The sequence below is a fragment of the Balaenoptera acutorostrata genome, chromosome 7 (assembly GCF_949987535.1).
Source record: "Balaenoptera acutorostrata chromosome 7, mBalAcu1.1, whole genome shotgun sequence".
In the NCBI taxonomy this organism is placed as follows: Eukaryota; Metazoa; Chordata; class Mammalia; order Artiodactyla; family Balaenopteridae; genus Balaenoptera; species Balaenoptera acutorostrata.
Genome location: NC_080070.1, coordinates 23,047,236 through 23,060,649, shown reverse-complemented (window position 1 = coordinate 23,060,649; position 13,414 = coordinate 23,047,236). Strand labels below are relative to the sequence as shown.

Genomic DNA, 13,414 nt, shown 5'->3' with positions numbered 1-13,414 from the left:
TTCTCTCACTCCCTCGGTTGAGTCCTAGCTTTCTTCTGTGCTCTCCTAACATCCTGTTTCCCAACCACATTGAACTCAAATTTTGTTTATAAGTCTTCCTCACTAGACTGAACTTATTAAAGGACTAAAAGGCCTTGTCTTATCTCTTTGTATTTCTAGCACTCCCTGCACCTTAGGAATCCAGTAAACATTTGTTGAGATGAAATGACCACATATGCAGCAGGGCACTGGAGGTGAAACAGACAAAAAAGTAAAAGGTCTTATTCGAGGAGAGGGTAAAACTAATGTCATATTTTGCATCCTTTCCAAATGGCTTGGTCTGCTTATTCCTCCTCTTTCTGTACCCCAATAATCAGAAATGATGGCTCCTTTGATTTTGTTCCTTTAACGTTTTGGGCTTCATCCAGATGTTACTTATATTTTGTAACTGCCACTCCTAGACTGTAAGCCCTTTGAGGGAAGGGACTTGTGTCTTAATGCACTTCGCTCCTTTGAGCGACAAATACAGTAAGCCTGTGCGGGATGGTGGCCAGGCTGCCCAGGCTCCGAGTCCCCCAGGCCCGCCCCGCCTCCCTCCCCCCTCCAGACCCCTCCTCACGCCGCCGCTTCCCGCCTTCCGGAGGGCGGAAGTCGCAGGCTACTGTTCTCTGCCCACGTGGAGCCTTTTCCGGTGCGCCCGCCCCCTCCGATTCTCCGATCCGGACCTGGCTCTCACCTCAGGATTTCCAATGTGCCTCCGGACAGACATATTTGCTCCAACCGACCACGCTCGGGGTTCTAGCCTCAACGGTAGCTTCTAACCGGTGAGAAGTAGGCCGGTAGGAAGTAGCCTCTTCCTACTCCCACAACCCAGCTCAGCCGCCTCCCTACAACCTCTTCTCCGATTGGCATGCCTTCCCCTGCCAGCCAATGGCTGCCCTGTTTACTCTCTTATTGCGGGGTCAAGGGAGAGTGAGACGCCACTCAATGGTTGCCAAGGGCAACGCGGGACGCCGGCTGCCGAGGTCCTTTGGGCTCTCCGCTGGGCGCGCGGACGCCAGCTTCAGCGCGGGAAGAGGGGCGCGGGGGGAGGGGCAGGCTGCTGACTGCGCGTGGGCGGCTGCGGAGAGCTCGAGGGGGGAGGGGCTCGAAAGCGTGGAAAAAAACAAGTGTTTCTAGTTAATGTGGAAGCACAAATACCGCGCAGGGCCATCCCCCTTTAAGGCCGTATTAGCCAAACATCTGGATACTTCTTCCACAACAGGGGATAGATATGGGACATGGTTGTTCAGCAGGGATGAGAATCTGTAGTTTATTATTTTCAGGTTAAGTTAATATGCAAATTATGCAAAATATCATGTGGAAATACAGTAATTATTGTTGCTTTAAAAGCTTTTAGCTAGCAACAGAACGGCAGCCTTAATTGCAAAGCACACACATCGTTCTGTGATTCATCATTCATTTAACAAATATTTAATAAGCACCTTATGAGAAAAGCTGCAGTAGGTTTTGTGGAGGATGGGAGGATGACTAAGACCCAGTCCCGTTGTCATGGAAACCATTGTGACTCCTGCCATCACCCACCACCTGTTCTTATTCCAGATCTGAAAATTAAGTCCTAGCACCTTTACAAAACAATCACACACACAGTTTGACTTGGCTCCAAAATGTCCCGCCAAATCCATCAAAATTATTATTTCCTTTTACATGGGGGGAACAATACAGTAACCCTTTGCCCTTTGCTCTAAGTTGTTTTTCCAGGAATGGAGAAAGGTTACCCTGAGCTGTTCATAGTGGCTGGCTCTCTGCTTGCGAATAATAGCATACATCTGAGCTGCTTCAGGGTCTGTGCAGATGACCCATTCAACAACATGGCCTGACATGCCCTTGTCCTCTCAGACTCCTCAGAAACCCACCCTTCAGGTCAAATCTTGAATCGTGTTGTCACTCAGAGCCGCTTGACCTCAAGGATCACAGCTGTCTCTTGGCAAGTTCACGCCTCCTGAGTTTTGTTTTAACTTCCCTGTGTTCTCCAATCCTTCAACTCTCTGCAATTCCCAGTTCCTCTCCCCTCCACTAGAATAAGGAAGAGTTTAGACTGCAGAAAATTAGAAGGGGGGCGGGGCGGGGGGGGCGGATATTTAGAAGGTTTTGCATAGCAACCAGGGCTTCTAGACACATTACAACTTAGAATGTATGCTTACCTGGTGCAGAGTCGGGGTGGGGTGATGATACAGATTATGGGTAGAATAAACAGGAGAAAGGAAAGCAGAGAGGGAGATAATAGGGACGAAACTAACGGGTGGTGAGAAACAGGTAAAGAGATTTAAAGACATTTGGAGGTAAAATGAACAGTTGTTATATATATGAGAAGAGGTAAGGAGTGCAAGGAATAAGAAGACGCCAAGGATGGTTATAATTTTTCTAACTCGGGGACTGAATAGATGAGTGATAATGCGTTAATTAAGTTAAAGTACAATGGAGGTCAAGAAATCAAAAGAACAGAAAATACAAGACCCAACAGCCCATCGAGCTGGAAGCTCACCTTCCATTTAGCAATGTTTGGACTCACTTCTCTCTATGGTTGGCTCCCTTTTGTTCCAGAGCCTATGGGAATATCAGGTTTCTTTGCCTCAGTAGTCATTGTGATTGTCAAATTTGGGCTGCTTATAAAGCAATCAGAGATATTATAGAAATGTGGCTTCTTGGGTCCAGTTGTCAGAGATGCTGACTCTTTGTGTCTGGGTTGGGAATTTAAGAAACTGTAATTTAAATGCATCTTCCCCGGCTGCCACCCTTGATTCTGATGCATAGGATCCAAGGGCCACACCTTGAGAGACTAGAAGAGCCTCCCATTTCCTTCATATTTTGCCTCAGTGGAATCCTTGGAAAGCTTAAAGCTATAAGTCAAAAGGTTTTCAACATCATGAGTTTCTCTTCAGGATTCCTTTTGGGTCCTGCTATAGCAAAACTGCATCAAAATTAAAGCAAGGTTCTTATCGCCAATATGAAAAGTACGTAAATGGCACAAAATGGTAATTCATAGAAGAAAAGCATGTGATAAACTTATGAAGAAATGTCTGACTAATAAGGAAAGAAACACAAAATGAAACAACTAGATCCCATTTTTCAACTAATGAATAGAAAAAGGTTTTTTGTTTTCTCTCTTTTTTTAATGATAATGCTAAGTGTTGGCTAATGATTCATGAAACAAGCATGCTTATACATTGTTAGTGTGAAAAGAAGTGAAAAGTAATGCAACAGTGGGCCCTCAAATTTTAACATGCTGGGCTTCCCTGGTGGCGCAGTGGTTGAGAATCTGCCTGCTAATGCAGGGGACACGGGTTCGAGCCCTGGTCTGGGAAGATCCCACATGCCACGGAGCACCTGGGCCCGTGAGCCACAACTACTGAGCCTGCGCGTCTGGAGCCTGTGCCCCGCAACGGGAGGGGCCGCGATAGTGAAAGGCCCGCGCACCGCGATGAAGAGCGGTCCCCGCACCGCGATGAAGAGTGGCCCCCACTTGCCGCAACTAGAGAAAGCCCTCGCACGAACCGAAGACCCAACACAGCCAAAAATAAATAAATAAATAAATAAAGTAGCTATAAAAAAAAAAAAAAAAAAAAAATTTTAACATGCTGAGGATTCTTCCTGAGGAAATAATCAGGGAGGTGCACAAAGATTACACACACAGGTAGTTATTGGAATCTTATTTAAAATGATGAAAAATTGAAACAATCTAATTGATCATTAGTTTAAAAATGATTAAAATAAATGATGGCATATCCATAATGAGTAATTTTATGGAACCATTAAAAAATATGTTTCAAGGAATAATTAAGGTAACGGAGAACTAACTGTTCCTGATGGAGTAAAGGGAAGAGCTGGAAAGAACTTTTTATTTAATAGAATCCTGATTTGTGTGGAGAAAAACATAGGTATCCACACACACACAAAACATTGACAAAAAAATATTTAAAATGTAAACCGTCTCTGGATTATGGAATGGAGATATTTGTTTTATTCTTTACACTTTGTACATTTTGCAAATTTGCTTCAGGGACTATGAATTAATTTTATATCTTAATAAAAAAAAATTATCTCCCTAAGAAACAAAAAACCTGATTCTGACTTCAGCCTGAAAATTGTCTCTGGTCTTTGTCTGGGCCGATTTAGAGCCGAGCTGAATTCTGTGTAATTCTGCCCTCTGAAGTGCTATAGCTCTCCCATTCTTGGCAGTAAAAGACTCTCCAGGCACTTGAGTAAGATCCTTGCAATCAGAGTTCTGATTGCTAAGAGGTTCAAGCTTTGTTTGTAAGAGAAGAAGTTCTAATTCTTTTCTTTAAAAGTTCCTACTTTCACTGATTAATCTTATTTTTCATGAAGTTAGGAGTGCTCTTGTGAACTTCCATTTGTTGGATGTCTTCTTTTTAACCCTGTATGTGTTCTAAAAATCTTTTAGTCCCTACAGAGTCAGTGGGAGTCCCAGATAGGTAAATGTGGCTGGCTTAGGGCTAGTTAGTGTCTTAGGTGCCCCTGTGCTTGGTCTGTCCCCTCCCCCCAGCTTCCCTTCCCCGGCAGTTAGATGGGTATTTGGGTATTAAGCAGACTGGCCCTCTCTGAGCTAAAATCCTCTGGACCCTGCCTCCCCCCCTTCATGCTGAATCCATCCTCTCCTTCAGTCTCACACCAATTAGCTCATCATCCCCTCACCCTCAGCTCTCAGCCTGGTTTCCTGCTCAGAGCCCAGCACCCTCCCCTCAGACCTATCTCATGACATTGCTTCTGGGATTTGGGCCTTGGCTGTCTTCCTTGGCTTCATTTACCTTCATTCCCTAAATGACATGCACTTCCAGATGTTTAAGGAAATAATTCTGCCCTGGGTCTCTTCCCTGAGCCCCCAGAAACGGAACTGCTTCTGAGGCAGTGAACCCACAGATCCACAGGCCCCATGCAGTGATAATTCTCTGCAGTTCTGATAACAACTTGATGTCATTCTACCTGGCGGTGGAATGTGCCAGGGAAGGAGCACGTTAGCCTCTGAGTGGAGGACTGACCCTTGCCCTCCTCCAGCTTAGGACAGAGTTGAAGTACTTGGCCTGGGCCCAAAGATCTCAACCATACTTGCAGCCCCTCCCAGGGGAGTAATACCTACCTCCCAGGATACCTTTGGGACCATTATAGGCTACACTGCTTGCTGGTGAAACAAAGAAATTGGCATGCTGATTGCATACCTGATGGGATTGGCATTCCCACATGTACAGTTCTGCGGCCACTTCTGAGAGCCACGTAAGACTCTTACCTGTGGTAGAAATGATGTATAATGTCTCCTCCCAGGGAGATCTAAAAGCTTCTTTACCACTTGTGAGCCTAGGGCATTTGGTTGTCATATGCTGTGTTCTGCTTCTGGCTTGGGATTTGCACAGAACAATGCTTTGCCACAGAACTAGTTCCGAGGAACTCTGAGGAGCCAGCGTAGGTCCCGGGATGGCACCCCAAGGGGATAGAGGAGGAATCAGTGTTGGGAGGTACCTGTGTCACTCTGGGCACAATGGTCAGTTGGAGAGCTTGTGCCCCATAAAAAGGCCAGTAAAAGTGGTTCAAGTGTGTCATGTCACATTTCTCAAAATAATCTAGAAACCTGGGTTTTCATGTGAAATCTACAGGCCACTAATTTGCAACCCCTGTACTACACTCTGCAAATATAATTCCTGTCCTTCACAGTTTTTAAATGATCAAGATCATACCCATGGTAAAAACAAACATTAGTGGAAGTTCTGCTTCCATTTAGGATGTAGAAAGCAGCAAAGGACATCACTCACATCCTAACAATAAGAAAAAATGAATAATCTACAGAATCATGTTTTCTTGAATCCTTCAGAGAGCTGAGATCACAAGGCAGCCAAATAACCAAATTCCAAGAAATGACAAGCTCTACTGCAGAGAGAAGAGACATGCAAACTGTTTCATGTTTAGCAGATCACTGAAGAAAAAGTGACGGCCATAGAAGTGGGTAAGAAGAAATCAGCTACAATTTTCACTAATTCCTAAATGCTGAGTTTTGGCTAGCAGATCAGTTTAGAATAACTGGGAGCCTGTGTTGGTTAATTTTATGTGTCAACTTCACTAGGCACGGTATCCAGATATTTGGTCAAACACTATTCTGGATGTTTCTGAAAAGGTTTTGTTTTGTTTTGTTTTTTTGGCTGCATTGTGCAGCTTATGGGATCTTAGTTCCCAGACCAGGGATCGAACCTGCACCCCCTGCAGTGGAAGTATGGAGTCTTAACCACTGGACTGCCAGGGAAGTCCCTGTTTTGTTTTGTTTTTTAATGAGAGTAACATTTAAATCAGTAGGCTTTGAATAAAGCAGATTGCCCTCCATCATGTGGGTGGGCCTTATCCAATCAGTTGAAGATCTTAAGAGAAAAAGACTGAGGTCCCCCGAGGAAGAGGGAATTCTGCCAGCAGACAGCCTTTAGACCAGAGTTATAACATCAGCTCTTCTCTGGGGCTCTAGCCTGCCAGCTTACCCTGCAGATTTTGGACTTGCCAGCCTCCATAATTGTGGTAGCCAATTCCTTAAAATAAATCTTTCTCTCTCTTAGATGTATAGACAGATAGATATAGATATACATTTGTATCTATATATATTTATACTGGTTCTGTTTCTCTGGAGAACCCTGACTAGCACAGAGTCCCAGACACAAGGGGAGTTTATGTTCATTTGCAAGGTCTTTTCTGTGGGTGTCTAATGGGTGCTCCAGAGAAAGATAGGGGGCAGGACAGGAGACCAGAGAGAGCCTCCCTTGTTGGTGTAGGTTTGTAGAGGTGACTGGCTGCTGCTGGGGTTAGGTACAAACCACCACCATATCATCTGGCCCTTCTTTATTAAAGCAAAAAAGCTTTAAGCCACCAGGGGAGGGGTTGTAGACCCTCCTGCCCCCAGAGTCACCAGGGGAGGGGTGGAAGCAAAATCTGTCTGCATATGGGAGGGCAGGAAACCATTTCTCACTCCCTGGAGCCCAGCGGACATCTGTTGCTTCAGGAGGAAGGGTAGAAGCAAAAGGTGTTTGCTCCTGGGTCAGAGTGGGGGAGGGGGGGAGAAATCATGGGAACCTCTTGGGTCCAAGAACCTATACCAATATAAAGCAGAGGTAGACTACCACTGGGAGATAAACAGGTACCTCTCTCCTGCCCAAGCCCCACCAAAGATACAAGGCAGAGTTTGGCTACCATGGGGGAAGTAAGGGAAGGAGGGTAGGAACAATAAGAAGGTCCCACTCCCGAGGCCCAGATGCACAGGCCTTATCTGAGACTGAGATTGTACCAGGAGAATCAATAACCACCACCTGCCTCCACCACAGTCTAGCAACAAGCAGCAAGCAACAGCAGCCTATTGCTGAGGGCGAGACAAGACTGTGAGAGAAAATACTGCAGCAACCCATATCCCACACTAAGCACAAGGTAATGGCACTTGCTGGTGCACCAAGGGTAATGATAGCAACAACTGAACTCAAACCAGCCCAACTACTGACCAGATCAACTCAACCCACACAATAGTTGCCTAACAGAAGAAACATGATTCTTTCCAGGCATAAATACTGTTTACCTAAGTCTCTATTAGCTTCTACACATAATGTCCAGCATTCAATAACAAATTATGACAATACAAAAAGGAAAAAGTGAGAGAGAGAAAGAGGGGAAGGCTTATCATCAAGAGATAAAGCAATCAACAGAACCAGATCTCAGCAGTATGTGTCTATCAGACAGAAACTTCTAAATAACTATGACTAATATATTAACACATATTGACTGCAGGATTTTGCAGAAACTAATGCCTGTGGCCGTAATACATCTCTGGTCAAAAATGTGTTAAGGGCTTCCCTGGTGGCGCAGTGATTGGGAGTCTGCCTGCCAATGCAGGGGACATGGGTTCTAGTCCCGGTCCAGGAAGATCCCACATGCCGCGGAGCGGCTAGGCCCGTGAGCCACAACTACTGAGCCTGCACGTCTGGAGCCTGTGCTCTTCAATGGGAGAGGCCACGACAGTGAGAGGCCCGCGCACCGCGATGAAGAGTGGCCCCCGCTCGCCACAACTGGAGAAAGCCCTCGCACAGAAACAAAGACCCAACACAGCCAAAATAAATAAATAAATAAATATATTTAAAGTCCCCCCCCCAAAAAAAAAATGTGTTAAAAGATCTAGTGGAAAAAGGCAGGAAACATGTATGCACATATGGAAAGTTTTGCAGATAGATGGAAACTATAAAAAGTAAATGTGAGAGATAAAAATATACAATATCAAAGATAAAGAATTCTTGTAATAGAATCATAAACAGACTAGATAACTTGAAGATAGTACATTAGAAATTATCCAAAATGAAACACAAGGAGGAAAAAGTGGGGGAGAAGGGTACAAAAAGGAAAAATTTTAAACTGTGGGCCAGGGAATTCCCTGGCAGTCCAGTGGTTAGGACTCAGTGCTTTCACTGCCGGGCCTGGGTTCAATCTCTGGTCAGGGAACTAAGATCCCGCAAGCTGCATGGCACGGCCAAAAAAAAAAAAAGCCCAAAAAACAAAAACACAACAAAAAACTGAAATGGTAGGACAATATCAAGGAGAAGATAGAGAATAGGGCAGTAGAAATATTTAAATATATAATGGTCAAGAATTTTCCAAAAGTAATGAAGTACAACAAACTGCAGATCCAACAGGCACAGAGAATCTCAAGCAGCATAAAAACAACCAAACCAAAACAAAATCAAAATAAAGTCTGCCTATACAGTCATATGTCATTTTGTATGTGCTTTGCAGATACTGCAGTTTTTATAAATTAAAATTTTGTGGCAGCCCTACATTAAGCAAGTCTATCAGTGCAATTTTTCTCGTAGCATTTGCTCGCTTCATGTTTCTGTGTCACATTTTGGTAATTCTCACAATGTTTCAAACTTGTTTCAAACAAATTATATTTGTTATAGTGATCTGTGATCAGTGATCTTTTATGTTACTACTACAACTCGTGAAAGGCTCAGATGATGGTTAATATTTTTTAGCAATACAGTATTTTTAAATTAAGGTACATATATTGTTTTTAAGACATGATGCTATTGCACACTTAGTAGACTACAGTATAGTGTAAGCATAACTTTTATATGCACTGGGAAACCAAAAAATTCGTGTGACTAGCTGTATCTCAATATTCACTTTATTGTGGTGGTCTGCATCGAACCCACAATATCTCTGAAGTATGCCTATATGCTAATAGTCAATTTGCTGGAAACTAAAGATTTCTCTTATTTGAAAGAAAATCTCAAAGGCAGCCAGAGAAAAAAGAGAAATAACATACAGAAGAAGAAAGATAAGAATACAGCAAACTTCTTGTCAACAACTATTCAAAACAGAAGACAATGGGAGGACATTTTTTAAGTGCAGAAAAGAAAAAGTCAACCTAGAATTCTATACTCAATGTAAATATCTGCTAAAAATGAAAATGATATGGACTTTTTCAGACAAAAATTGAACGAATTCATTGCTAATAAACCTGTATTACACAAAATGTTAATAGGAAGTTCTTTGGCAGAGAGAGTATACTAGTGGAAATTTAGACATACACAAATGAAGAGTAATGGATAAAATGAGGGTAAATATAAAAGACATTTTCCTTTTTATATTTATAATAATTTATTATTATTTTATATAATATCTATTTAAAAGAAAATTTACTAAGTACAAATAGTAACAATGTATTATGGGAATTATAACATGTAGAATTAAAATCTATAACAACAGGGCTTCCCTGGTGGTGCAGTGGTTAAGAACCTGCCTGCCAACACAGGGGACACGGGTTCGAGCTCTGGTCCGGGAAGATCCCACATGCCGTGGAGCAACTAAGCCCGTGTGCCACAACTACTGAGCCTGCACTCTAGAGCCCACAAGCCACAACTACTGAGCCCGAGTCCCACAGCTACTGACGCCTGCGTGCCTAGAGCCCGTGCTCCGCAACAAGAGAAGCCACCGCAATGAGAAGCCCGGGCACTGCAATGAAGAGTGGCCCCCGCTCTCCGCAACTAGAGAAAGCCCGCACACAGCAACAAAGACCCAATGCAGCCAAAAATAAATAAATAAAATAAATAAATTTATTAAAAAAATATATATGACAACAATAGCACAAAAGTAAGGAGAGGAAATTGAGGTGTACTGTTGCAAGGATCTTAAACTAAACATGAATTGGTTTGTTATTTCAAGGTAGAGTATAATAAGCTTAGGATGTATATTGTAAACCTTAGAGCAACCACTTAAAAAGTCATGAATAACAAGACAATAATGGAGATAAAATGGATTAATAAAAATACTGCTACTCCAAATAAGCCAGGAAAAAAAGAATAAAGGATAAATGGGACAAATAGGATATGAATAGTAAGATGTTAGGTTTAAATCCAACCATACCAATAGTTAAAACAAATATAAATAGTCTATACCAGGAGTCAGTAAACTATGGCCCTCAGCTCAAATCTAGCCTGCTGCCTGTTTTTGTAAAATAAGTTTCATTGGACCACAGTCATACCCATTAATTTATGCATTACCTATGGCTTCTTTCTCATTACAATGGCAGAGTCAAGCATTTACAACAGAGACTGGATGACTTGCAAACCTGAAATACTTACTATCTGGCCCTTTACAGAAAACATTTATAGCCAACCCCTGCTATAAACATCCCAATTAAAAGGCAAAGATTTCCTTATTAAATAAAGAAAACCAACTATTTGTTACCTACAGGAAATATACTTTAAATTGAAAATACTTGTTGGTTACAAGTAAACGGATAGAAGAAACTATACCAAGTAAACACTAATCAAAGGAAAGCTGGACTAGGGAAAGGAAAGTCTGTTCAATAAATTGTGCTGCGGGGAGAGGGATAAATTAGGAGGTTGGGATTAATTTATACACACTACTATATATAAAATAGATAATCAACAAGGATCTACTGTAGAGCACAGGGAATGCTACTCAATACTCTGTAATAACCTATATGGGAAAAGACTCTGAGCAAGAATAGATATATGTATATGTATAACTGAATCACTTTGCTGTACACCTAAAACTAACACAACATTTTAAATCAACTATATTCCAATATAAAATAAAAAATTTTTAAATGGTGCTGGGAAAACTGGATATTCACATACAAAATAATGAAGTTGAACCTTACACCATATACAAAAATTATCTCAAAATGGATCAAAGGCCTAAATGTAAGAGGTAAAACTGTGGAACTCTTAGAGGAAAACATAGGGGGAAATCTTTATAACATTGGACTTGGCAATGCTTTCTTAAATATGACACCAAGAGCTCAGGCAACAAAAGAAAAAATAATTGATCTTCGTCAAAATTAAAACATTTGTGCTTTGAAGGATACTACTATAAAGAGAAAGGAAGAAAATATTTGCAAATCATACTTCTGATAAGGGATTAATATCCAGAATATATGAAGAACTCCTAAAACTCAACAACAGCAACAACAAAAGAAACAACCCAATTAAAAAAGGGCAAAGACTTGAATAGACATTTCTGCAAAGAAGATATACAAATAGCCAATAAGCACATGAAAAGATATTCAACATCATTAGTTATTAGAGAAAAGCAAATAAAAACTACAATGAGGTACCACTTCGTAACCAGCAGGGTGGCTATTATTTTTTTTAAAATGGAAAACAGGTGTTGGTGAGGATGTGGATTGGAATGCTTGTGCATTGCAAGTGGGAAGGTAAAATGGTTCAGCTGCTATGCAAAAATAGTCGATGGTTCTTCAAAAACTTAGACATAGAATTACCATAAGACTCAGCAATTCCACTCCTGGGTATATACCCAAAAGAATTGAAAACAGGAACCCAAACAGATACTTGTATACCAATGTTCATACTGGCATTATTCACACTAGTCAAAAGGTAGAAACAACCCAAGTGCCCATCAACTGATGAATGGATAAACAAAATATGGTATACACATACTTTAAAATGTCTAAAATGGTAAGCTTTCTTTTATATATATTTTGCCACAATAAAAACAAAACAACAGCTGGACTGGCTATGTTAATTTTAGACAAAGTAGACTTTAGAACCCTTCAGTGATTTTCCATAGTCTTATGATCAAGTCTATATTCTTTATTTTATTTAAAAAATTTTTTTAAATTAATTTTTATTGGACTGTAGTTGATTTACAATGCTGTGTTAGTTTCTGCTGTGCAGCAAAGTGAACCAGTTATACATATACATATATCCACTCTTTTAGAGTGACACACAAGACCTTTGAAATTCTGTTCTTTGCTTACCATTTCAGCCCAATCTCTTACCATACAGAATGGCTTCAAGTATGCCATGAGTCTTTGTGCTTGCTATTCTTTCTGTTTGGGAAATCCTTTTTTCACTCTTCACTATCCCTTTGGGATAAAGATGGAAATCACCTCTTTCTGGCAGCCTTCCCGGACTAACTCCTACCCTCATCCCAGACTTCAGGAGGTGCTTTTTCAAAATGGTTCCATGGAACCCTGTGTCTACCATGCTGTGCTGTGATGGGTGATTTCTTTGCATGCCTCCTTCACTACCTTATCAGCTCCTTGAATGCAGGGATAGCATGTCTCATTCTTTATAGTCCTAGTGCCTGGGATGGTGCTGACATATGGTAGGCACACAATAAATATTTGTCAAATTAATGAAATTCTGTGACAGTGCTCATGAAGACACATGGGAGACCAAACCATAGGAAGGCTCGCCCTTTATCACACTGAGCATTTTCAACCTTTTTTTCTGCTGTCTAGTATATCAGTACATAGGGCACAGTTGTAAAGTGTCCTCCAAACTGGTAAATAATATCAGCCTTTGATTGTTAAACTAGTGAAATCCACACACAATGAATGTGAATAAATGTTTGCAAATGTCATCCTAAGAAACAGGATGTAGCAGTGCCTGGAAATTTAATCAAGGCATGATGGAATGTGGAGCAAAGCTGTAACCTAATCAATGGCCTTAACAGCTGAAGAAAGAATATGTGAGCAGAAGGGGGGTGGTCTGTAGGGAGTGCTGAAAAGTGGAGCCAAGGAACAAACATTTGTCATTATGTCTCCAGCCCTGTCAAGGGAAAGAGTTGTTTTTTGACCATTTGACACAAATATGCAGTCCACCCTATATCCCTATTGATGCCACAGAGCTCATCCAATTCCCTGCTTTTGTTCTGATTTCATGCTCACAAACAACCTCTTGATTATAATTTGGCTTTCCATATAGATTTTCCAACAGGAGAGAATGCGATGACCAGTCAGCGTGAACATCTGGTCTCTTTGGCAAGGAGCATCCTCTTTGTATATGAATGCATTGGTGTTCTGGTTTATAGATCAGTCAGTTCATAGCCCCTGGGGGCTGCAGAGGTGCTCATTCTC

At 41.6% G+C, this 13,414-nt stretch overlaps 1 protein-coding gene across 3 annotated transcripts in view; it reads right to left on the bottom strand.

Moving 5' to 3' along the window:
* The window catches only part of CEP41 (centrosomal protein 41), a 48,715-nt gene extending 47,804 nt beyond the window's left edge, over window positions 1-911 (bottom strand). For 2 of the 3 annotated variants that reach the window (XR_450551.2, XM_007177153.2), the window contains exon 1: window positions 716-909. Coding sequence is in view for 2 of the 3 variants with exons in the window: in XM_007177153.2 (XP_007177215.1) it covers window positions 716-748 (33 nt within the window). In the remaining variant the exon portion in view is untranslated. Of the gene's footprint in view, window positions 1-715 lie in introns of all 3 variants that reach the window. The other variant, XM_007177154.2, reaches the window with a different exon arrangement.
* Window positions 912-13,414: the final 12,503 nt, after the last annotated feature.